Source organism: Rhinopithecus roxellana, chromosome 5 (genome assembly GCF_007565055.1).
Source record: "Rhinopithecus roxellana isolate Shanxi Qingling chromosome 5, ASM756505v1, whole genome shotgun sequence".
NCBI classification, from domain to species: Eukaryota; Metazoa; Chordata; class Mammalia; order Primates; family Cercopithecidae; genus Rhinopithecus; species Rhinopithecus roxellana.
Window position 1 is genome coordinate 94960391 of NC_044553.1, and position 25743 is coordinate 94986133.

The 25743-nt window shown below is 39.9% G+C and overlaps 1 protein-coding gene and 1 pseudogene across 1 annotated transcript; one reads left to right on the forward strand and one right to left on the reverse strand.

Moving 5' to 3' along the window:
• Positions 1-1026: 1026 nt before the first annotated feature.
• Positions 1027-1391, reverse strand: LOC104675792 (annotated as a pseudogene).
• A 12201-nt stretch (positions 1392-13592) lies between these two features.
• Positions 13593-24251, forward strand: C5H14orf28 (chromosome 5 C14orf28 homolog). Its single transcript, XM_010380444.2, has 5 exons — positions 13593-13889; positions 16799-17323; positions 19883-19972; positions 21075-21209; positions 22360-24251. The coding sequence occupies exons 2-5, from the start codon at positions 16800-16802 to the stop codon at positions 22541-22543; spliced, it is 933 nt and encodes a 310-aa protein (XP_010378746.1). The 5' UTR covers positions 13593-13889; position 16799; the 3' UTR covers positions 22544-24251.
• Positions 24252-25743: the final 1492 nt, after the last annotated feature.

Here is a 25743-nt window from a genome sequence, read left to right on the forward strand (position 1 = left end):
TAACCAAAAGAGTCCTGGATAATGCCGGCTTATTTTTTCTTACTAATCAATACACACATTCCATCTCCGTGTGGTTTTTAAGCCGGGAAACAACACAGTTATCCGAAAAAGTTTTTTTTGTTTTGTTTTGTTTTTTAAATACAGATTTCTAGACCCCACTGAAATCTACTTTTTCAGAATCTTTAGGGATAGGACCCTCACATCTGTATTGTTTTAAATTTCACAAATGATTCTGAAGCCCAGTCATTATGGATACTCACTAATATTCTGGAAGCTAGGAGTCCAAGATCAGAGTGGCAGCATGGTTTTGATGTAAGCCCTCTTCCAGGCTACAGACTGGTAACTTCTCACTGTATCCTCCCTCACATGGTGGGAAAGGAGCAGGAGAGCTCTCTGCCTCCTGTCTTTTTTTTTTTTTTTTTTCAAGCAGGAAAGACCCTTTTATTGGGATGGACACGGAGCACGCACGAGTCCATAATAAAATGACTCAAGAGAAGGATCCCAAGGGCCGACTTCTCCGCAACATGAGCGCAGGCTCAGTGAGGTCTGGGAATGGGAGAGTTCCGGGTGGAACGCGGGACAAGACCGAGTCTCAAGGGCCTGGACCAGTGTTGGAGAAGGCCGCCCGGCTGCCCTGGTGGGTCGGCCGCCCCGGGCCCGCCCCTGCCGCCTGGCCACAGTGAAGTCTCGCTAGAGACCCTTAGAGGCACGCTCTGGTTCTCTGGAGGAGAACTGGGGGCGGGAGTGGGGGAACTGAACAGGTGGAAGGTGGGGGTCGGGGGGACAATGTTGCTTTTTTTAAAAAAAAGCATCTACCAGCATCACACTACTGGGTCTGATGTCCCCTTTAACCAACGCTTGTTACAGGTTACAGCATAAATAAAAACTCAAGAAAAATAAATACGTCGGCTCCTATGAGGTTGGAAATGGTGTGGACGGACGCAGGCTGTGAATGCGCAGGCCGGGAGGCGAGCTGGTGAGCGACCGAGGAGCAGATCCGGCAGGAGGCGCCTGTGGGGTCGAGTCTTAAGTGTCCTCCTGCATGTTTGAGCTGTCGATCCGCGCCACCTTGCGGAGGGGTGCCGAACTCTCGCCTTCCAGTTGCACTCGCTCCTGGTCTCTCTTATTGGCAGCGTTCTTTTTATCCATTGCTGATGCAGGTAGCACAGGAGGATGTTTGCCTTTTCGGTCACGATGATCTGTTCAGACGGGTATTCTCGAGTGGGCAGGTAGACTGAGGGCCGTCGGTTCGAGGCTTTGCATCGGAGTCCGCGTGAAATAGACAAAAAAAATGATTTTGTTGTAGACAGGCAGTCCTTTCAAAAAATCTGCCATCTTCTGTTTCTTCCGTCGCCACCTCAGCCGCCGCCTCAGCCTCCACCGCCTCCACCACAGCCCTGGGGCCCCTTTTATAAGGACACTAATCCCATTTGTGAGGGCTTCACCCTCACGAACTAATAGCCTTCCAAAGACCCCACCTCCTAGAACCATCACATTGAGGATTTCAACATATGAATGGAGGTGGAGGGGACACAAACATTCAGTTCATAACATTATTCGATCTACAAGAAGACAAACTCCAGATTCTAAAATGGCTTTCTTTTACTTGAATTGCAGGCACGGATCTCTCTGTCTAGAGTCTTACAAAGGAAACAGGTAGGTTTTTGTACATTCCACTATTAAGCTGTTTCCCTCCAATAGAAAGATCAGTTAAATGTTTTTAAAAATACTTTTAATAACATTTGTTGAATTTTTTTTTTTTTTTTTTTTTTTTGAGACAGAGTCTCACTCCGTCGCCCAGGCTGGAGTGCAGTGGCGCGATCTCGGCTCACTGCAAGCTCCGCCTCCCGGGTTCAAGCCATTCTCCTGCGTCAGCCTCTGGAGTAGCTGGGATTACAGGCGGCTGCCACTACGCCCGGGTAATTTTTTTTGTATTTTTAGTAGAGACGGGGTTTCACAGCGTTAGCCAGGATAGTCTTGATCTCCTGACCTTGTGATCCACCCGCCTCGGCCTCCCAAAGTGCTGGGATTAACAGTCGTGAGCCACTGTGCCCAGCCTCAAAGTCCACTTTTAAGCACACGATATTATGAATATTAAAAAGCATGTATGCTCCCCAGAAAAGGCAATTCAGCATTTTCAGAAAGAGCATTTGGCAATATTCAACGCATAAAGAGACTGTGCTTGGGGCCATACACTCTCCAGATTTTCAGTGTTTCCTGGCTTTTCAACTTGATCAGAATAGCTACAGAAGGCATCTAGGGATCTGACATAACAACCCTTACCTAGATGTTTGATGTGAAGATGTCAATGAAGGCAGTGAAGTTAGAATTCATAAATTCCATGCTCTGGAAAGAAGGGGCCAATTTACTGCAGCTCAGCTGAACTGCTTAATGATGTTGCTGATCTTCTCAAATCTGTGGCTATCATGATGCTCTTTGCACTGGTAATGGGAAGTAACCAAGAATGTAACTCTTTCAAACAGCAGAACTTCATCGACTTCAAGAATTTGAGCAAAATTCCTTGTGTTCATCTTCAGCTGCTGAACATTCAGAATCAGCTGATAGGCAATACTGAACCAGGCTTTGTAGAGTTTTTCATCCCAGGTGGATGTTTGCAAATAAGCACACTCTAGTGGGTGAGACAAACAAATCAAGTCCAGGTATGGATGAGGCTCCAGCCATACTGTTCAGAGACTCTTGATCTGAAAACCTGTGAACTAATCCGGCCACTGCACTCCAGCCTGGGCCACAGAGCGAGACTCCGTCTCAAAAAAAAAGAAAAAAAGAAAAAAAAAAAAAAAGAAAACCTGTGAACTAGCAAGACAAATTACCTATCCCATACATGGCCAACATACAGTGGTGGGACAGGAATAGAATAACTGCAGTAAATATTTCCATTAAATAAAGGAGGAAAATAGGAAATCACCGATCCATTGAAATTCTAAAATCTACCTGGGCATATGTTACTGTTAGCAGTTAGGCCTAATCCTGCTTTCTGAGAATGATTTTCTATGATTTTTGGCTCTTCCCTTTGGGATCTTGGTTTTGCCCTCTCAGACATTCTTTTCTGCAAGAACTGTTCAGTTTTCGCAGATGAGTAGCCTCCTCAGCCTGCTGCCTGCTTATAGAAGTTTGAGGGTCCAGAAGTTTTTTTTGACTTCGTATAGTCTCTGTTGTATTTTGGTTTGTTTGTTTGTTTTAATGTGAACTGACGTAATGACTTGTCAAATTTTGCAGATTCTTTTGTGTATCAACTTATAATCGATTTTGTTAGGTAAAAGCCACATCCATAAATACCTTCTAGATAGGCCCTTTTCTACCTCAGGTTCCCTAAGTCTCTACCCTAAAAGTCTCTACCCTAAAGTGAACATGGGATGCATGTAACATGCATGTTTGCTTACTATGCTTGCATGCCCCGCTTTGTGAATATCTATAGCTCCTCCTATAACCTGTTGATTATGTATACTTAGCTAACCCATTTGACATAAATCCCTGTTCCACCTTTCCCTCCCTCTAAATGCTTGCTTTCTGTCCCTGCTGGAGGCTATGCTTCCTAGCCTGTCAGGATGGCCAGCCTGCAAACTGCAACCCTTTATAAAAAATAAAACTCTCTTTTCTAACTTTGTACATCTCACGAATTTAAGTTAACAGAATCTTACAAGGTCTTTTATCTGTTTCTGAACTCTTAACAAAAGGCTTACAATCACATCCTTGGATTTATTTCTATCTTGAACTAATGTTTTTCTAATAAGACCTTAGGATTTTATCTTTGCCCTGCAGCTCTGTCTTACTTTGAGCATCTTCTGCTGGGAGAAAATAACAACAAGAAATAGTTTCATTTTCAGATCTAGTTCCTACATAATTCTTCTAAATTCTGTCTGAAAATTGAATAATTTCTTTAGTGTAGATTTGTCTAGCCAGACCTTATGATACATAGTTCAAAAACAAACAAAAAACAGTTGATACTTTCAAAGTTCTTCCTGGGAATCTAGGCCAGATACAGCAGTTCATTAAATACATTTTCTATTTGCTGTGTTATTACATTTGCTAAACCATCTGCCATGACATGACAAGGGCCTCCTTTCCTCTAGCTTCCAATAACATTTTCCTTACTTGCCTGGAAGCCCTCATTGACATCCTCCTCAATGCCTGTCAGGATTCTAGTAACAGTCTCCTCAAAGCTCTTTCAAGTTCTTCCTTACATCTTGTCCCAAAGGCAATGCCCACGTTTTAGGTTTTTATTACAATGGCACCCCAAATTCTGTTCTACTTATCTAATGATGTATAAATGGGCTTCAAAAAATAGTTGCTTAGAACAATAATGATTTTATTATATCTCATGATTAAGAGAATGAGAGATTTGGGCAGGTTTCAGCTGGGTGATCTTTTTACTCCTTTTAGTATCAAGGGAGGTCATCAGTAGTATTTACCTGGTGAATAGGAAGTGTGGAGGATCTGGAGACCTTCACTCATATATCTGGCATTGTGGCAGGAATGACTAGAAGGCTGCGCTCAGCTGGCTCTGCTGACCAGAATATAGCCTCTCCAGGATAGGGGTCTTCTCACATCATGGCTCAGGGTTCTAAGAGCAAGTATTCAAGTGAATAAGGCAGAAATTGCATGGTCTTTTACGACCTAGTCTCAGAAGCCATGGAGTTTCATTTTTGCTGTACTCTGTAGGTCAAAGTCTACTAGTCTACCCAGATTCAAGAAGAAGGAACAAAGACCCAATGTCTCAATGGAAACAAAGTAAAAGAGTATGCAGTCATTTTTAAAAACCATCCTAGCAGACTGCATTACAGAAAATGTTAAAGCAAGTTCTTCAAACTGAAGTGATAGCAGAGGGAAACTTAGATCTATGCAAAGGAATAAAGAGCACCAGAAATACTAAACATGTAGGCAAATAAAAAGAACACTTTTAGTGAACTAAAATCTGATTTTTCCCTTATTTGCTTACTTTACTTTCTGTGATGTGAGGGAGAAAAAGGACCCAGTCCATGTGGCTTCACACTGGGAAAAAGCGGCACCCACTGTTTCCTAAAATTTAGAGCTAGAAGGGATTGGAAAGAGCTGATCCTATCCCTGAATTTTTAGAATCGAATTCCTGTATCACAGTTGAAATGATTGTCAAAGGTAAGAACATAATGTTTGTCCACTGGGGGAAAATTCTGTTGGGGATACCCGAAGGAATATGTGAATTTGAAGATGTGAATTCTATTTTTGGAAAACTTAATGCAACAGAGTCTGATATAATGGCAAATGACGGCTGCTTCTGGGACTGAGTCCCCACGACTACCACTTTCTTCTGAATAATCACTGGAAAATATATCTAGACTAAAGTTTATGACTAAATTTAGGGCCTGTATGTTCTGATTTTCCTCCAGATAATAAGGCTATGAGATCTACTGAATTGAATTGATTTACAGAAATTAGATTTTCATGCCCTCCCTCGTTGTTACTGTTGTTTATACAGCTTACATATTTTCTAGAGCAGGAATCTTCTTAACTTCAAGATCCTCAGGGACTCAAAGTTCATGATGGGAGCTCAGCAAATGTACTGGGATAGACAGATATATGGTATTTGTGTACATCAAACTTGATCTAAAGACTTTACCAAGAACATGACACCCAACAGAAAAATATGACTTTAAACAGAATTTTTTAAGGATAAGTTTCAAAAGATAAAATAAAATGGGGTATATTTTAAATTTTAAAGACTGGTAACAAGATAGTATGGATTTTTTCATTTGGCTGGGCACAGCAGCTCATCCCTGTGGTCCCAACACTTTGGGAGGCCGAGTTGGGTAGATCGCATGAGTCCAGGAGTTCAACACCAGCCTGGGCAATGGGGGGATTCCCCGTCTCTACAAAAAATATACAAAAAATATTAGCCAGGCATGATGGCATACACCTGTAGTCCCAGATACTTGGAAGGCTGAGGTGGGAGGAGCCCTTGAGCCTGGGAGGATGAGGCTGCAGTGAGTCGAGATTGTACCACTGCACTCCAGCCTGGGCAACAGAGTGAGACGCTGTTTCAAATAATAATATTAAACACTTTTAAATTATTTCTTAAATTCCCATATAGCAGTAAAAATGTACAGCAAGCACAGCACAAATGACAGGAGTAAAATAGATATAACTTTATGCAACTGCAGAATCACTTGTTTTGTCAACCAGCATGGAAACTGTCAGAACTGTCAATCAATGAAGCAAGGGAGATAGAAAAGGTGTAACTTTCAAACAGTATAATAATAGAAATAATGACAATACATCATTCTCATCAGAGGGAGGAGAAAAGTGATATCAGGATATTTCTTTCTCGAGGCCTCTCATTGAGGGGTAATTATGGGCTGGTTGTGTCTGTATCATAGCCTCTCCAGACAGGCTCTGTGACTTTAAGTTCAGGTATAAATGTCTTCCTCTCATCTCTTCAGATATTTTTACATCCCAGGATAATCACTGGATTATCTGTTGTGGTGGACTCTGGACCTTTTTAAACATCTACCAATAAAGTTTATAGATTCAAAGCAAAAATTCAGCTTTTGGAAAAATGAGATTAAAAATACTTTACTAATAATGTAACTTAGCATTATAATTTTAATTCTAAAGCGGACTTATTGAGACTAGTAGAAGGCTGGGAGCAGTGGCTCACACCTGTAATCCCAGCACATTGGGAGGCCGAGGCAGGTGAATCACCTGAGGTCAGGAGTTCAAGACCAGCCTGGCGAACATGGTGAAACCCTGTCTCTACTAAAAATACAAAAATTAGCTGGGTATGGTGGCAGGTGCCTGTAATCCCAGCTACTAGGGAGGCTGAAGCAGGAGAATTGCTTGAACTCGGGAGGTGGAGGTTGCAGTGAGCTGAGATCATACCATTTCACTCCAGCCTGGGCAAAAGAGCAAGACTCCTTCTCAAAAAAAAAAGACTAGTAGAGCAACATCTGTGTATGTTTAATAGAAAAACATCATTATTGTTTTGATGTAGTTGATACGAAAATTTGAATGGATTGTTAACCCATTATCGTTATTACAAAGAATTTCAGCCTTAAGCTGGTCAGTGAAGGAGCTATTATATTTAGAGTAATTTTTTTTTTTTCTTTTTGAGACAGAGTCTTGCTTCATCACGCAGGCTGGAGTGCAGTGGCACCATCTTGGATCACTGCAACCTCCGCCTCCTAGGTTCAAGCAATTCTCATGCCTCGCCCACCGCCCCCCCACCCCAGTAGCTGGGACTACAGGTGTGTGCCATCATGCCTGGCTAATTTTTATATTTTTAATAGAGATGAGGTTTCACCATGTTGGCCAGGCTGATCTCAAACTCCTGACCTCAGGTGATCTGCCCGCCTCGGCCTCCTAAAGTGCTGGGGTTATGGGCATGAGCCACCGTTCCCAGCCTAGAGTAAAATTTTTAAAAATTAAATTATCTGAATTCTTATTAATTTTAAAAATTAAATTATCTGACAATTGAGGAAAAAGTAACAAACTATCTTCTGCTATTTGCCATCATCTACTTATGGGTATGAAAACTGGGCTAGACTTCTAAGTTAGGTCATAAAAGGGCATGCAGTGTCTGCCCTTGTTCACTGAAACACTTACTCTCTTAGAGCCCTGAGCCTCCGTGTAAGACTACCATGCTGAGGAAGCCACATTCTGCCAACAGAGCCAGCTAAGCCCAGTCTTCTGTCAATGGTAACTTTCAAGAATTTAAGGAGATCATCATGAATACATATTGAAAGAGGATTGCATCAGTCATTTCAGGCATAAAACCTGGTATTAAGAAATCATATTCATGATCCCTCACTGCAGATGGTACAGTTTGAAAAACTGTTTGGCAGTGTCTACCAAAGTGGAACTATAATACCCTAAACTCAGTAATTTCACTTCTACATGAATTTCAGTACACGCATGTATGTGTATTACATACATAAAAATACCAAAAACATGTCCTAGAAACACATACTTATGTATATATTATATAAATAATACCAAAAGACATGTATTAGAATTTCAAATCAGAACTCTTCATATTAGCCAAAAACTAGAAACTACCCACTTATCAAGAAAAAAATTAGATAAATTTTGTGCTATTTATAAAACAGAATACTAATAAGGACAATCTACATAGAACAACATATATAAATCTCACAAACAACGTTGAGGGAAACAAGCTAGACACATAAAAGCCTATGTTTTATTATTCCATTTATATAAAATATAAAAACAGGCAACAGTAATCTCTGCTGTGAGAAATCAGCATAATCAGCCAGGCACGGTGGCTCACGCCTGTAATCCCAGCACTTTGGGAGGCTGAGGCAGGCAGATCACGAGGTCAGGAGATCGAGACCATCCTGGCTAACACAGTGAAACCCCATCTCTACTAAAAATACAAAAAATTAGCCGGGCGTGGTGGCTCGTGCCTGTAGTCCCAGCTACATGGGAGGCTGAGGCAGGAGAATGGCGTGAACCTGGGAGGCGGAGCTTGCAGTGAGTTGAGATCGTGCCACTGCACTCCAGCCTGGGCCACATAGCGAGACTCCATCTCCAAAAAAAAAAAAAAAAGAAATCAGCATAATCATTACTCTTGGGATGGGAGGTAATGAAAGGAAGGGGAGGTTGGGATGCTGGTAATGTTCTGCTTTTTGATCTGGGAGCTTATTACATAAGTGTGGTGGTTTTAAAACATATCCACAGATGCTCTGAAACTCTGTCTATCAAAAGGTGAAACACAATTCTCTCCCCTTGAATACAGGACTGGCCTTAGTAACTCGCCTCTAGCAAATAGAATGCACTAGAACTGACACTGCATGACTTCGGTTACTAGGTTAGTGATAGGGTTTGGATTTGCGTACCTGCCCATATCTCATGTCAAATTGTAATGCCCAATGTTGGAGGTAGGGCCTGGTGGGAGGTGATTAAATCATGGGGGCAGATTTCTCCCTTTGGTGCTATTCTCCTGACAGAACTCTCACAAGATCTGGTTGTTTAAAAGTGTGTGGCACCTCCCCACTCTCTCTTGTTCCTGCTCTGGCCATGTAAGATGTGCTGGCTTCCCCTTCTCGCTTCCACCATGATTGTATGTTTCCTGAGGCCTCCCCAGAAGCCAAGCAGATGCCAGAATCATACTTCCTATACAGCCTGCGGGACCACAAGCCAATTAAACCTCTTTTCTTTATAAATTATCCAGCCTCAGGTATTTCTTTATAGCAATGTGAGAACAAACTAGCACAGTTAGAAAAGGCAATAGAGCTTCCACCTGGTTCTCCTTCTTGGGACACTCACCTTAGTACCCAGTCACCATGCTGTAAGAAAGTCACAGAGCCACATGGAAAGACCATTTGTAATTATTCTGGTCATAGAGGCAGCTACCCAGATGACAGGTAGTATCAACAACCAGTCAATGAGCGAAGGTGATATAGTTTGGATTTTTGTCCCCTCCCAAATCCCATGTCCAGTGGTAATCCCCAAAGTTGCAGAAGGGGCCTGGTGGGAGGTGATTGGATCATGGGGCAGACCTCCCCCTTGTTGTTCTTTTGATAGTGAGTTCTCACAAGATCTAGTTGTTTAAAAGTGTGTAACACCTCCTCCTTCGCTCTCCTCCTGCTGCTCCAGCCATGTAGGATGTACCTGCTACCCTCTTGCCTTCTGCCATGAATGTGTTTTTTTGAGGCCTCCCCAGTCATGCTTCCTATACAGCCTGCAGAACTGTGAGCCAATTAAACCTCTTCTTTATATATTACCCAATCTCAGGTAGTTACTTATGGCAATGCAAGAACAAACTAATACAGAAGCAGACTTTGGATTCCAGGCTCCCAGCTTTCAAGCTATTTCAGTCCTGCCTAAATTTCAACTTCATCGGTAAAATAAATGTTGCTATTTTAAGCCACTACCTTTTGGGATAATTTGTTATGCAGGTATACTAAATTGGAATACACATCACATGTGTTCACTTTGAAAATTCATTGAGCTGTATAATTACAATATATATACCTTTCCTTAGGTATATTATAATTAGGTTTAAGTAAAGATGTGAAATAAAAATCTTATCATGGAAATAAGCTTTTATTTATCAAGTTTTTAGATGAATTTTATTGAGAAGTTTTATATAAATTCAACACTCCATATAATCCCTAATACTTTGCTTGTTCTTACAATGACATAAAGAATATGTAAATTTTTTGCCACACCTCATATAGACATCAGTTTACTCATATCCCTCAGTTTATCCTCACACATTGCCTGATTCTCATCATTTACCATGTATGGACTTTTTAAAAGTTTGGACACATTACTGTAGCAGACATCTCCCTAGCACTATTTTTTCTTCTTCTGTTAATAGGTCTTCATCGTCCTTTGGGAAACCATCTCCCCCCTTTATCAATCAAGGTCTTGTCTTTTGTCTTGCCTTTTCTATTTTTTTCTTTGAGACAGTCTCACTCTGTTGCCCAGGCTGGAGTGCAGTGGAATGATTAAACCTTACGGCAGCTTTAACCTCCTGGGTTCAAGCCATCCACCCACCTTAGCCCTGAAAATGCTAGGACCACTGGCACGTGCCATCACATCTGGCTAATACTTTTGATTTTTAATAGAAATGAGGTCTTGTTACGTAGGCTGGTCTAGAAGTTCTGGGATCAGGCAATCCTCTCACCTTGGCCTCCCAAAGTGCTGTGATTACAGGCATGAGCCACCATGCCCAGCTGTATTTTCTTTTCTTGAATTTTCTTTAAATTAATTCTATTATACCTCACATCCTTCCAATACATTTTAATTTTCTTTAATTCTATTATATCACTCCTCCTTCCAATAAATTTCCTAATTAAGTTAACAATATTGGTCTCTAGTCTTTGCAACCAAAGAACACTTACTGATACATATCTCCAGTGCTAGCATACTGTGTGATATATGGTTGACGACTGATAATAGTTTATAAAATGGCATATGGCAACTAATTTTTTTTTTTTTTTTTTTTTTTTTAGACGGAGACTTGCTCTGTCGCCCAGGCTGGAGTGCAGTGGCACAGTCTCGGCTCACTGCAAGCTCTGCCTCCTGGATTCACACCATTCTCCTGCCTTACCCTCCCTAGTAGCTGGGACTACAGACACCTGCCACCACGCCCAGCTAATTTTTTTGTATTTTTAGTAGAGACGGGATTTCACTGTGTTAGCCAGGATGGTCTCGATCTCCTGACCTTGTGATCCGCCTGCCTTGGTCTCCCAAAGTGCTGGGATTACAGGCATGAGCCACCGCACCTGGGCTGGGCAACTAATTTTTGACAAAAGCACAAAAAAAAAAAAAACCTAGTGGAAAAAGTACAGGCTTTTCAAAAAAAATTGCTGCAATGATTGGGTATCCATACATCAAATATGAACTTGGATATATGCCTCAAACGATATAAGAAAGTTAACTAAAATGCATCATAGATCTAAATGTACAGCCTGAACATGTAAAACTTTTATAAGAAAACATAGGAAAATTTCTTTGTGAGCCCGGTAGGGAAAAATTTCTTAGAAACAACACTAAAAATGCAATCCATAAAATAATAAATTAAACTTTATTAAAACTTAAAACTTCTCTTCAAAATACACTGTTAAGAGAATGAGGGCCAGGTGTGGGGGCTCACACCTGTAATCCCAGCACTTTGGGAGGCCAAGGTGGGCAGATCACCGGAGGCCAGGAGTTCGAGACCAGCCTGGCCAACATGGTGAAACTCTGCCTCTACGAAAAATATAAAAATTAGCCAGGCATGGTGGTGCATGTCTGTAATCCCAGCTACTTGGAAGGCTGAGATACCAGAATCTCTTGATCCGGGGAGGCGGAGGTTGCAGTGAGCCGAGATCATATCACTGCACTCCAGCCTAGGTAACAGATCAGGATTCTGAAAAAAAAAAAAAAAAGGCGGAGTTGGAGGGTGGTAGGTAAGCAGAAACTTAAGGGTGATGGACATACTCATTTGATCACAGTGATGGTTTCAAGGGGGTATACATATGTCAAAACTGATAAAATTATACACTTTAAGTATGCTCTATATGTTCTATGCCAATTATACTTCAGTAAAGATATCTTAAAAAACCCTACAACTTAGATGTCAGATTTTGAAGACAGTGGAAAAGATGCAGAATGGAAATTTCAGTTAAAGGCCTCAGTGATGTTTGTGAATTATCCAAGTATTCACGGAATCCATGTTTCCCTCAGCTAGCTGACACTCGGCAGAGTTTAATGAGCAATCTCAATACTATTTTCCAGAAATGGTGTCATCCACCATATTATGGCTGTTTTCAGGAAGAGAATGACCTAATCAGTATAAAATGAATTCCATGTCTAGTGAGGGATTTATAATTAAACACATAATCCACATTTACAAACATTTTTAAAGGGCTTTTCTACCTGTTGGATAGGATTAATATTGAGAGTGAACTTTTTGCAAGTTTTCCAACACACTAGTTTATTTAATCTCTAAGAGCCTCAGTTTCCTCATCTATAAAACACCATAAGAAATAAGAAAAAACAGGAAACCAAAAAGAGCAGGCTTTGCCAGAACCATTAATTATTCTTTTTTGGGCAGAGCCAAAACTCAAGAAATGGATGTCTGTCTTCCATTTCTAGACTTTTTTAGACAGATCCATGAGGAAGTTTCCCTCCATAGCTTTGGCCGACCACCACACTGGCCAAGAAGGCATCCAGCTTCTCCCAGGCTGAGCCTGTGACTGAGAACCACAATGATTTACTAGGACGGCCCTGAGCTCTCTCATCAGCCCTCATGAGTTCTGAAGGTTAGAGCTAACTTTCCAGACCCTCATTATTTGTTGAAAGGCTGGATAGGGAAAAATCTCAACCAGATCTCCACGCCTACTTACAAGTAGAGGTAGTTTTTGCAGGGTGGCATGTGTTCTCCAGATGCAGAGCCGTATAGGGCCTTGCCTCTTTATGGGAGATACAAAAACTAGGCCCTAATGAACAGAAATAGTGTTTGAGCCCACAAACCAGAATTAAGTTGTACTAATTTTAATTTCCAGCTCTGTCACTTGCTGTGTGGGACCTTATTATCTCCCAAACCCAATTTTTTCAACTTTACAATGGAATTAAAGCAATCTAATTTTTCAAAATGGGGTTAACTTTCACTGTAAATTACAACATATTGGCCAATAATTAACTTGAACACTAAAGCTGGCATTTAACAGATTAATTAAACTGTTTGCTAAGTAAATACTTAAATCAAAAGCTTAAAAACCTGTAATTTACTGAGAAAACAAAGCTTTCTTTCTCGGTTAAGAATTTGAGAAAACAAGACCCAGAAGCAAACTAAAATCAAGTCCTAAAATGGTACAAACCTCAAAAAGCCAATCAGGTTTACCAATAAAGCTCCGCCTCCATGCAAACCCTGCCCACTTCCGGCTTCCCCACCCACCTTCTAACACTGGAACCCCGCCCCTCTCTGCGAGGTCCCGCCCCTCACACCTGATCTTGGATCCCATTGGGCGAATCTGGATGCTGTATACACGCCCGACACACGCACGTTAGGCTGGGGCGTCTTCGCGCCTGCGCAGCTGCGCTGTCAGGCGGCTGGAAACGGGGGGGGGGGGTTGGGGGAAGGGGGCGGAGGTCGTGCCGAATCTTCCTCCGTAATAAGAAGCGACGTGTCCCGCTGTCCTGGCTCAGTGGGTCCAGGGGGATTGGGCCTGGGCGCTCGAGCTGCTGTGGCTCCCGCCGCGGCGGGTGCCATGGAGGCCGTGCCAGAGCCCAGAACTCACGCCGGGGGAGGCCGAGACAGCCGGCGGTACTCATAGATGAGGCGGCGGCGGCGGCGGCGGCGGCGGCAGCAGCCCGGGCTCTCCATGAGCAGGCGGCGGCGGCGGCGGGTGCGGCGGCACCGGCGGTTTTCGGTCCCCGGGGAGGTACGAGGAGTTGGCTTCCTGGTGGACGGAGACTGGCCGGTGTGAGAACGCCTTCCGCGGCCCGGCCCTCCAGCCCATTTGCCCGCAGTCCTGGGCACTCGGCGGGGCACTGCCCGGACAGAGGCGGGGGCGCCCAGCCGACTCGCGGGCCCCTAACTCGGAGACCCGCCCGCCGCGGTGCCAGGCCTCCCGGGCGCGGCTGCCCAGGGCCCGGGTGGGCGTGGACGGAGCGTGGGGGCTCCCCGGGGGCGCACGCCTCGCGTCTGTCTTGCTCCTGTCCGGAAGCCCTTCGCTGTTGGGAGCGGTAGCGCGTGGTTGTGCTTTAGAGGCGTATTTCGGGCGCTGATTTGAGAGGGGACCTTTAGAACCCCTGAGTCCCTAGGGAGTCTGGCATTCAATGCCATGGGCAGTTGGTGGGGTCCTCACATCTACCTTGGGGTACCGATTGCCTCCCTTGGAAGTCACCACGAAAGAAAGATATTTTGCCGAAGAAATAGAGGTCAGGAGAGTTTTCCAGGTTTATTCAAATTGGAGGGCCTGTTGAGCCTGGAGAATAAAGCCGGTGGAATACATCCTCCAGTCCTTCCAATTACAGTTCCTAGCTAAACAGCTAAGACAATTTTAAGTAAAGCTCTTTACAGCTATCTTTCCATCATTTCTCCCCACCCCCCATTTTTATTGCAATTTACTTTGGAACAAATCACCAAGTTCATGATGAAATTAGTATCCTCTAGTTCTTCCAAACCTTCCCTCCTCCCGTTTTTCCCAGAGAAAGACTGGAGTTTCATGCCATATATATCATTATAGTTTAATTCTCTTAGAGTGTAACTATTGCTTTACAGAGCTAGTTACACTTCATTTGGTCATGTCTAAAGATAATTTGAAGAAAATATCCTAGAGATTTATGCTTCCTTTCCAATGCACTATTTTAGGAATCTGAACTCAGGCTCTTTAAGCAATCTTAAACCTTGCTACAAAGTTATTTGAAATTCAACGGAAATAAACCATAAAAGTTGTTTTCGTTTATTAAAGTATTTGAATGCCTAATTGTTTTTTAAAATATTTGTAAGCAACACGTGTCAGTTTCTATTAAGAAGAAACTGAGTTTGTGTTTTCCTAGGCTACAGATTTGCCACACCCTCTTCTTCCTAAGTGGATGACTAGAATCAATGTGTTGGCCAACTAGATATAAACTTCCACTCTTCATACTAAATATAGTTACTGGATATTTTAGAATCCACAATGTCTTGCTTCAAACTGAAAGCACTGTGTTCATGTGTGTTTAATATATTGCAGAAGTGAATTTTTACTCGTGTTGCAGAATGTTTTGAACTTAGTTTCTTACACAAATAAAACACGTAGGACTGCAGCTTTATTAAGTGTTGAGTTCATATTGTGTTGGGGAGGATGCAGCACTTGAAAAGATGGTCAAAATAAGACACTGATCTCAGTCACTCATTTCTCTGTTTCCGCTCCTCAGATGCCTCCCTTTTTTCATAACAATACTCCTCCACAAAAGTAACCTTGGAAAACATTATGATGTTGTCAGTTTATTTGCTTGTCCCAAGTAAAGTGAAGGAGTTTTTTCAATACAATTGCAAAAAGAACTCATTTCTTTCAAAAATATGTGCGCTATGTAACATACATATAACACAACATATTTATTAAAATACTCGCCGTGGCTTTAAAAACAAAGTGCCTAGTGGTCCTTAAGATTGGGGGAAAAGTGCCAGTTTGAAAAGGGAGGATGCTTTGGTTCATTCCCAAAACATGCATAGAGAACAATCAGGATATTTATCAAGTTCTGAATCAGATCTTCATAGCATAGCCTCTGTAGTTAAAAATTATATTATATCTAAATTGCACAATTAATAGCACAATTCTGAGTTGCAGATAAAAATCCCAACGTAATTAGCAATATTAGCTATGCTACTATTCACTTAAGATTGATTTCATGATTACTCCTCATGCTGTCTTTCAAAGCTAAATGTCAGAATTAGTCTTAGTCTATATAGCAACAGGAGTTTTTTTTTTTTTTAACATAGTTTTTCTATACAACAGATAAAATATGTAGTATAGTTAATACAAAGATTACAGAATAGCTATTATTCTGTACCCCCAATTAAGAGATCCCATTATATTAGTTTCTTAAATGGAACCACCCATATTAACAAGAAAATGAAGCAAGCACAGCCTGTATTTTGGAAGGAGGAGGAGGTTTACATTAGGAATATGCCTAACCAAACTTAATTTATGGTTTTAATAGCTTTATTTTCGTTTAGAATTTTTTTTTTTTTTTTTTTTTTTTTTTGAGATAGAGTTTCATTCTTGGTGCCCAGGCTGGAACGAGATGGCATCATCTCCGCTGTTGCAATCTCGGCTCACTGCAACCTCCGCCTCCTGGGTTCAAGCGATTCTCCTGCCTCAGCCTCCTAAGTAGCTGGGATTACAGGCATGTGCCACCACGCCCAGCTAATTTTGTATTACTAATAGAGATGGGGTTTCTCCATGTTGGTCAGGCTGGTCTCGAACTTGCGACCTCAGGTGATCTGCCCACCTCGGCCTCCCAAAGTTCTGGAATTACAGGCGTGAGCCACCACACCTGGCCTCAGGATTTTTTTTTAGTTACAGGGTTTCCCTGTGTCACAGATAAAATCTGCAATGTAATTGATATAAAGACTATCAAATGGCCATCTGTGCCTCAAAAAAGACTGAAACTTCTTAAATGGTCTTTCCGGACAGCATGCATAGTGCCCGAAAAGTGGCTCATTTAAATTTTTTTGCTATGTTGGGAGGCCTAATGACACATTTGATTTGAGTCTTTAGATTTATTTTCATTTAAACATACTATGCATTTAATATACAAAGTTACAAGTTTATGTGTTCTGTTTTAAACTTTTAAAATGTAGGATGAAGACACTGTTTGAAGAGATCAAAGCATCAATTAAAAATAACTATAACCAAGATCGATCATTTTGGAGGCCTGTTCTTCCTTGGGGGGGTGTTTTTACTATCAAAGCTGGCCGCAAAGCAGTATCCTGTACACCGCTCTATGTTGAAATAAGACTGAAAAATACCTGCACCATAGATGGATTCTTGATGTTATTATATGTCATTCTTAATGAAAATGAAAATTTCCCTAGGGAACTCTCTCTTCATTTTGGTAGAGAGTTTGTAGACTGTTTTCTTTATTTAATGGACACCTACAGTTTTACAACTGTGAAGCTACTTTGGATTTGGGACAAGATGGAAAAACAGCAATACAAATCTGAAGTCCATAAAGCTTCATTAATAATTGATTTGTTTGGGAATGAGCATGATAATTTTACAAAAAATCTTGAAAATCTCATGTCTACCATTCAAGAGAGTTACTGTTCCAACTGGCGATGCCCAACTCGAGTGCAGGAGGATCAGCAGCGCACAATTAATATAAAGTAAGTTGGTCTAACATCTGTTTTGTCACATACTTTTTTTTAAATGAATGTTGCTTTAGATATGTAGTCATGTACCCCATAATGACATTTGGTTCAACAGAGGACCACATATGCCATGCTGGTTTGTAGGATACTGTATATTTAGTATACCTTTCTATGTTTAGGTACACAAAGACTTACCATTTTGTTAAAATTGCCTGCAGTATTAAGTACAGTAACACGCTGTATGGATTTGTAGCCTAGGAGCAATAGGCTTTACCATATAGCCTACGTGTGTAAAAGGTTATACATCTAGTTTTGTGTAAGCACATTCTAGGATGTTTACACACTATGAAATCATCTAAGGATACATTTCTCAGAATGTGTCCCCATTGGATGACAAATGACAGTATTGCCAAAGTACTCGTTAAAGTACAGAGCCTTTATAATTACTTATGCATGAAGCAATCACACAAATGCAAGATTCTTCCACAGGTCTGCTGAAAACAGTGTCACAGCCAGTTACATCCAAACATCTTGTAATTACTTTACAAAACCAGCTGATAACCTTGTCAGGAGCAAAGTAATGAATTACTCAGTATGAAAAATACATTACTCTTACCTGAATTTACTAATATGACAATAGATGATTCTTAGTGTCACAAATTTAACCTCTTTAAGAGTGCTTTATACTGTTTTGGAATGTTTTGCCCTTTGAATAGGTCTTTGTCAGGAGGGCTAGTTCCACATGAACAAGAAAATTAAAAATATTATTTCATATCATGGCCAAGACGTAATTATAGATAGAAACCCAGAACTTGGCATCTCACACGTGGAGATGTGGATGTAAGCAGCTTGTATTTTGAACGGAAAAGGTGCAAGGAGCCAGATGAGTGTTTTTGGCTTTCAGAAGAAAGGCAGATCTCCCACCTGGTAAATGATAGGGACAGAGTCCAAATTGGCAAGCCCTAGTGGAGTGTTGGGAAACATTAAAGCCTCCAAGGGACATGAGCTGGAAAGGGGATAATTGCCAGTGGAAGAAAAACAGACCCAAACACATTGTTGGCAGAAAGGTATTTGGCCCTATGGTCCAGAAAAACAGCCTGATAGATTGTTCCCATTTGGAAATGTACTTCACGTACCCTAATTTGTTAAACTTACATTTCTCTGAAATATATTTTGTCTATTTTCCTGCATTGCTAATTTGAAATATCTAGCAATGGAAATAATTTTCAAGTCATAAAGACAACTGAGAAGTGTTGCAGTGATCATAGCTCACTGCAGCCTTGAACTCCCGGGCTCAAGTGATCCTCCTGCCTCATGCCTCACCACCTCAGCCTCTCCAATGTATATGCCACCATGCCCAGCTAATGTTTTATTTATTTATTTATTTTTTGAGACAGGGTCTCACACCATCTCCCAAGCTGAAGTATAATGGTGTGATCACAGCTTACTGCAATGTTGACTTCCTGGGTTCAAGAGATCCTCCTGTCTCAGCACCCCCCAAGTAGCTGGGACCAGGGGAATGCACCACCATGCCCGGCTAATTTTTGTATTTTTTTTTTGTAGAGATGGGATCTTGCTATGTTGCCCAGGTTGGTCTCAAACTCCTGAGTCACCCACCTCAGCTTCCCAAAGTGCTGGGATTACAGGCGTGAACCACCACACCCAGCCTAATATCTTGTTTTTTTAAAAGTAGTTTCTTTTCATCTGTAAATATTTTGAAACTATAATGATAAATTTATAATTCTATATTATATTTTATACTATTTAATAAAATATTTTTCATCATACTCTATAACTTTTAAGGTTTTGCCTACTTTTTAAAAAATCCTATATTTAAAGCAACCTCTGAAATAATGTAGAAAAAAAAATTTTTAACAGATTAGGTACCTGAGGCCAAGAATGATTATTACTTATATTTAATCAGGTAACTAATCAGCTGCTCCCCTGATTCTGGGTCCTAGTTCCTTCCCACAAGACCAGATTGCCTCTTTTGAATCTTCTCACAAATGTTTCAGATTAACGTAGCAGCAACTGGATATATCAAGATTGTTTCTACAAAAATATGTTTCTTTGAAAATTTCATGCCGGGCGCGGTGGCTCGAGCCTGTAATCCCAGCACTTTGGGAGCCCGAGGCGGGCGGATCACAAGGTCAGAAGATCGAGACCATCCTGGCTAACACAGTGAAACCCTGTCTCTACTAAAAAGTACAAAAAACTAGCCGGGCGAGGTGGCGGGCACCTGTAGTCCCAGCTACTCGGGAGGCTGAGGCAGGAGAATGGCGTGAACCCAGGAGGCGGAGCTTGCAGTGAGCTGAGATCCGGCCACTGCACTCCAGCTTGGGCGACAGAGCAAGACTCTATGTCTCAAAAAAAAAAAAAAAAAAAAATTTCATAATTAGTGTTTATTGAGTTCAACTGGTTACTATCTGCAAGGAATTCCAAATGTGTAATAGAGGTTATACTTGGTATAATTGGTTTTGCTAATAAAATACTGAGCTGTAAAATTTATTATAATAATATATTAAGATATAAAATGTTGAAGCAGTTCTTACATGCATTTGAAAATTATTGTAGTCCTCCCCAAGAAATTCCACATGGAAACTTGATAAGACTGGCTGTGGATGAGTTATTCTGTTCCAAGATTGGACTCTGTGAAGAGCACGGGTGAGTATACGATAGACATTTAAAATGACAGTATGTGTTTATAAGGAAACATAGGAAGATGTGCTCCTTGAAGTACTTTATGAATCTTATTAACCTAGTTTACTATGACATTTTACAGTGTTTTTGTTATGGAGTATATCACTACATAGAATATGGTACTACAGCTGATTGATGAATACAAAGCAAATACCTTTTCTTTTTTCCCCCCACTGCTGAGTAGGTACAATAAAACCTTGGTTAACCGGAACCCAGCTAATCGGGACCCTCAAATATCTGGATTTTTTTCTACACTCCCCATTTAGGAGAAAGAGGTAAATGACAACTAAAAAACTTAACCTAGTAAAAGTTGAGAGAAGCAGAACATATTCATCCCAATCTCTTAAAATTTTCTGTGACTACATTATTGTATAATGAGAATTAATATTTAAAAGGACGATCTTATAGCTGATTAATTACAAAAGGAAAGATAAAAATACATTCTGTTAGTTTACCTATTAAGTCCTTAAGTCCAGAAAGTGAACGAATATATTGTAGCAACAAATACTGAAACAGATGGTTTTCTGGTTAATTTGGTTTAGTTAATAACGTTTGTTAATCAGAATACTGTACCCTGAGCATTCCGGTTAATCAAGATTTTACTGTATAATTCAACTTCTTATATTCTGAGCCATATACTTAATACCTCATAATATGAGGGAACAGAATTTGTTCATGCTTATAAAAGAGTCTAATGGCAAAAGAAAGCAATTAGAGTCATATTATTTCCCCTCTCTGTGATTATTTGAAACCAGCATATAGAGTGAAATATAAAAGTGTTCATATCAGTTCTGCAGAGTTATGCTTTCATTGGCTTATATAGAAATAGCTAGCATTTCCTGGAGTTTTAAACATATCATTTCTAGTGTAAGGAACACAGCTTATAAACTTCTGGAACTATTAGGTGATACAAGGTAGTAATTACCCTATACCTATAGATATTAACCATTACCTATACCTAAAATAGATAATTATAAGAAAATTATAATCATAAAGACAACTCTGAAGTGTTGAGAGGCAACTTTGTCCCAAGTGTAATAATGTTCATGCCTGTTTTCTGTTTTAGGTGTGGTGGCTTAAGAGAATTTTCCCAACGAGTTTTCTGCCATGGGGCACCCCCTTTTGTTGTCTTAAATATGCAGCATTGGAAATCTGAAGATCTGGCATATGTACCCTATTACTTGGATTTGTCTGATCACAAGTAGGTGTTTTTTGTTGTTGTTTCTTTATAAAACTAATAAAAAAATTTTATCCTATTATGGTTTTGACTAGCCCGTAAGTGATATTGTTGAAAACAATCATATCTGTCTCTAAATTTATGTATTCTGAATAGAATCAGAATTTATTAGAGGGAGTCAGTTACTAGCAGTGCACATAGTGGGTAGGTATGTGGACTATAGAATAAACAATTGTATTCAAATCATAGCCCCATCTTTTATAAGTTAACCTTGGGTCAACAACTTAACCAGTTTACATGTCAGTTTTCTTATCTATAAAACAGAGATGATGGTATCAACCTAGTGCAATTATTGTAAAGATTTAATAAGCACATACTAAGTGTTTAAGATAGTGCCTGACACATAATACTGGATAGTATAATAATAGCACAATATTTTATTCCTGACACGTACTGGCTAATATTTGTATTTCAAGTCAAAGAAGTGTGTGGTAGCCGGGCGTGGTGGCTCACGCCTGTAATCCCAGCACTTTGGGAGGCCAAGGTGGGCAGATCACAAGGTCAGGAGATTGAGACCAGCCTGGCTAACATGGTGAAACCTCGTCTCTACTAAAAATACAAAAAATTAGCCAGGCGTGGTGGTGGGCGCCTGTAGTCCCAGCTACTTGGGAGGCTGAGGCAGGAGAATGGCGTGAACCTGGGAAGCAGAGCTTGCAGTGAGCCGAGATCACCACTGCACTTCAGCCTGGGCGACAGAGTGAGACTCCATCCCCCCCCCAAAAAAAAAAAAAAGAAGTGTGTAATAGTATGCAGGTGGTCATCATTTAAACATAAAATATTACTTAACACTATAAATAAAAATATCTGCATACAAATCAGGACATAAAGGGTTCTTTTAACATTTTCCCTGTAAAAGTTTTCTTATGTATGTGTTTACTCTTTTTTAAAAGAACCATACAGGTTATAAGTTCATCTGTTAAAATATGTTTTTAAGAAATTCTTAATTTCCACATTTCCAATTATATTATATGGTCTATAGAGATGGATATCTTTTTCAGGGAACAGAATACAAACAATGTCGATGTTTTTATTCCTTAGTTATGAATTTAAGGAATGTTTATCTTAAAAACAAAGTATTATAATTTTCTCCCATACTATATTATTTAATTTGCAGGTATTTGTTGGAAGGTGCCACATTATTTAACAAAGAGGAACATCATTATTCTGCAGCTTTCCAGATTGGTGGACATTGGATGCACTATGATGGGCTCAGAAATGTGAATTTAATTTTGTTAAATAAACCCCCAGAGTTTCTCCTCTTGTCATCATTGGTTTATATTCGAGCAACAGAGAAATAAATACAGACTAATGCTAAAAGTTGTTTTCCCTCCTGCCCATGCTCCCCTAGATGAAGGGCTTTTATTTTGTGTATACTTGGTATCCAAGAAAATAGTTCAACTATACTAGTTTCAGAAGTGTATTTTCAGTGTTTAACCCCAGGTAAATGTTTTATATAGAGGATCTATGCAAAAACTGTTTGTAATTTTTTTTATATTTCCTGAGTTATTTTTATATGAGCATATTTTATGTTGAAATAAAAAGTATCTTGTGGCCTTTGTATTTTTTATTTATATGTACCTCAAAGATTTTTACAATTCTGTCCTTGAATTCAAGAAATACTTTGTCATCTGAATTCTAAATTTTTCTTTTTGGATATTCAAGTAAAACCTAGGTAAGAGTATTTTAGTTTATATAATTTAACAGTTCAAAATACATCTGACTGTATTTCTTTGCCCTACCTCACTATAATCCGAAGTGCACTATTTGATCTAGTATGGATTTGAATGTATAATTTATCAATGGCTTAGTTTATTTGTTCGATTTGCACAGTATCCCTGCAGCAGTTTTTAAAAAGTATGAGAAATTTTTCAGAGCTTAAGCTATTTCTTTATAATGGCAAATTACTTTTAACTATTTCCTAAAGTATTATAAACCTGCCAGTGGATTTTAAGTGATAGCTAAGCTTCCAAGCTTAATTCAGGTTGTTACAAATAAATTATATAACTATCCTAAGTGTTTATCTTATAATTAAATGTAATTTGAAATGCTCTAATATATTTTGCAGATAAAACAACTATAAACAATATTAGGCAACTGGATGTTTACTAGTGTCGGACTAGCAATAGAAATGCACTTTAAATATATATTTAAGGGGAAATGTGTGCCTGGAAATATTTCTTTTCCTAGTGAAGTTTTATATTGACACAGAGAAAAGAATACTTAAATTTTTGGAGGGATGTCTACTGGCTCCCTTATAAGTAGTGATTGATAGCATGCGGCTTTGACTTGCAATACAAATCATTAGGATTTTATAGGTATCAGAACATTACATTTCTTTATAAAGACCCTAAGGTCACTCTTCTTTTTGCAATTTAAGGGAAAAAATAAAGATTCTCAAGGGAAAATACTTTTTGAAATTTATCACCATTTTAGTGTTTACATTTCAATAAATAGTTCACTTCAGGTTTGGGATTGAGATTAGTTGCAATATATTTAGAAACTTCTACATGACAGCACAGATCACTGCCATCTGCTGAATTGCTAAAGTGCTTGGTGCCATGTTGAGAAAACTTACCTGAGAATGGATAAATATGGGTGAAACATTACTGAGAATGCCTCACGTTAGCAAACACTATGAAAAGTCTTGTTTATATATCAAACTTATTTTACAAAAAAAAATTCACCCCAAGATTTATTTAGGTGGTTTCCCAGGTGTATCTGAATAGGATTTAATTTAGAATAAACTTTTCTGGGGACACCTGATTGCATGAATTGAAGTATACAATAACACGAATATTAGAGTAAACATAAATGGTGTCATTAACAAAATTATTCCTAATGCACATTTATTCTTTTAGGAAATGCACTTTATTTGGAATACTAGTGTATCATGAAACAATGACTTACCTACCTCACAGGGTTGTTGTGAGGATTAAGATGTTTGTTAAAATCTTGACTACCTTGAACATGCTAATAAAAAATTTTTTTCTACCTCTTTTATTTGCAGGCAAGGCTCCCAGATTTTCTCTTACTAATGAACTTTGCAGATTTTAAAAAGTTATTTAGGCTGTAACTCATATCACTGATATATTTAGTGTGCAATGGAAATTGAGTATGCCTTCTTGACCCCAGATTGAGGCTTAAGGAGAACAGATAGTTTATTTTTATGGTAGCAGTTAGTTGATAGAAATAAGAAATTATCCGCTGCTGACCAAACTGAATAGAAAAAGGATTAAAAGAAAGAATTAACTAGATTATCTACGGAATGTGAAAGTGAGCGTATGGAAAATTCTTTGTAATTCTATAAACACCCTTAGAGCTAAAGACATGAGGTAATAATCAGAATAAATATACACATATATGTGTGTGTGTGTATATATATATATACATACACGTGTGTGTGTGTGTGTGTATATATATATATATTTGAGATGGGAGTCTCGCTGTCACGCAAGCTGGAGTGCAGTGGTTACATCTTGGCTCACTGCAGCCTCCGCCTCCCTGGTTCAAGCGATTCTCCCACCTCAGCCTCCCTAGTAGCTGGGATTACAGGTGCACAGCCACCACACCTGGCTAATTTTTGTATTTTGAGTAGAGACAGGGTTCCACTATGTTGGTCAGGCTGGTCTCAAACTCCTGACCTCAGGTAATCCACCCTTCTCAGCCTCCCAAAGTGCTGGTATTACAGGCGTGAGCTTCCGTGCCCAGCACCAGAATATATTTTTAATCAACATACCACAAACCACTACTATACCTACAGGGTCAGCAAAAATAATTTTAAAACCTTTTCTACAATCTGGCATAAAGAACAAATAAGCAAATTTAAGAAGGAGTCTTCAACTAGCTTCAGCAAAAGAAACCATTTCTTCTTTAACTTCTGCAAATGATCTTATTCCTTCAAAGTAGTTTATAAATTATTAGAGTTTGTTTAAACTGTCATTAGATCTAATCCAATGAAAGAGGAAGAGAAAGGATAACTGACTACCACAGGCATGCTTACTAGAGTGAGTCCCGTGTTCTATTTCTTTCCTAAAGTATGAGCAAACAACTGTATAATCAGATGACTACTATGACACATAAAAAGCTATATGTGGCAGGACACGTGGCTTATGCCTGTAATCTCAGCACTTTGGGAGGCTGAGGTGAGAGGATCACTTGACTCAGGAGTTCCCTAGGCAACATAGGGAGACCCCATCTCTACTAAAAATACAAAAATCAGTCAGATGTGATGGTGTTCACTTGTCGCCTATAGTGCCAGTTATGCAGGAGGCTGAGGTGGGAGGATGGCTTGAGCCTGAGTCGGAGGTTGCCCTGAGCAGAGATCACTGGAGCAGCCTGGGCAACGGAGCAAGACCTGTCTCAAAATAAATAAATAAATAAATAAATAAATAAATAAATAAATAAATAAATAGGCCGGACGCGGTGGCTCAAGCCTGTAATCCCAGCACTTTGGGAGGCCGAGACGGGCGGATCACGAGGTCAGGAGATCGAGACCATC

Coding starts and splice junctions, on each gene's coding strand:
- C5H14orf28 (XM_010380444.2), top strand. CDS start 16,800: ATGAAGACACTGTTTGAAGAGATCAAAGCATCAATTAAAAATAACTAT. Junction 19,973..21,074: donor GGACTCTGTGAAGAGCACGG/GTGAGTATACGA, acceptor TTTCTGTTTTAG/GTGTGGTGGCTTAAGAGAAT. Junction 21,210..22,359: donor TTGGATTTGTCTGATCACAA/GTAGGTGTTTTT, acceptor TTTAATTTGCAG/GTATTTGTTGGAAGGTGCCA.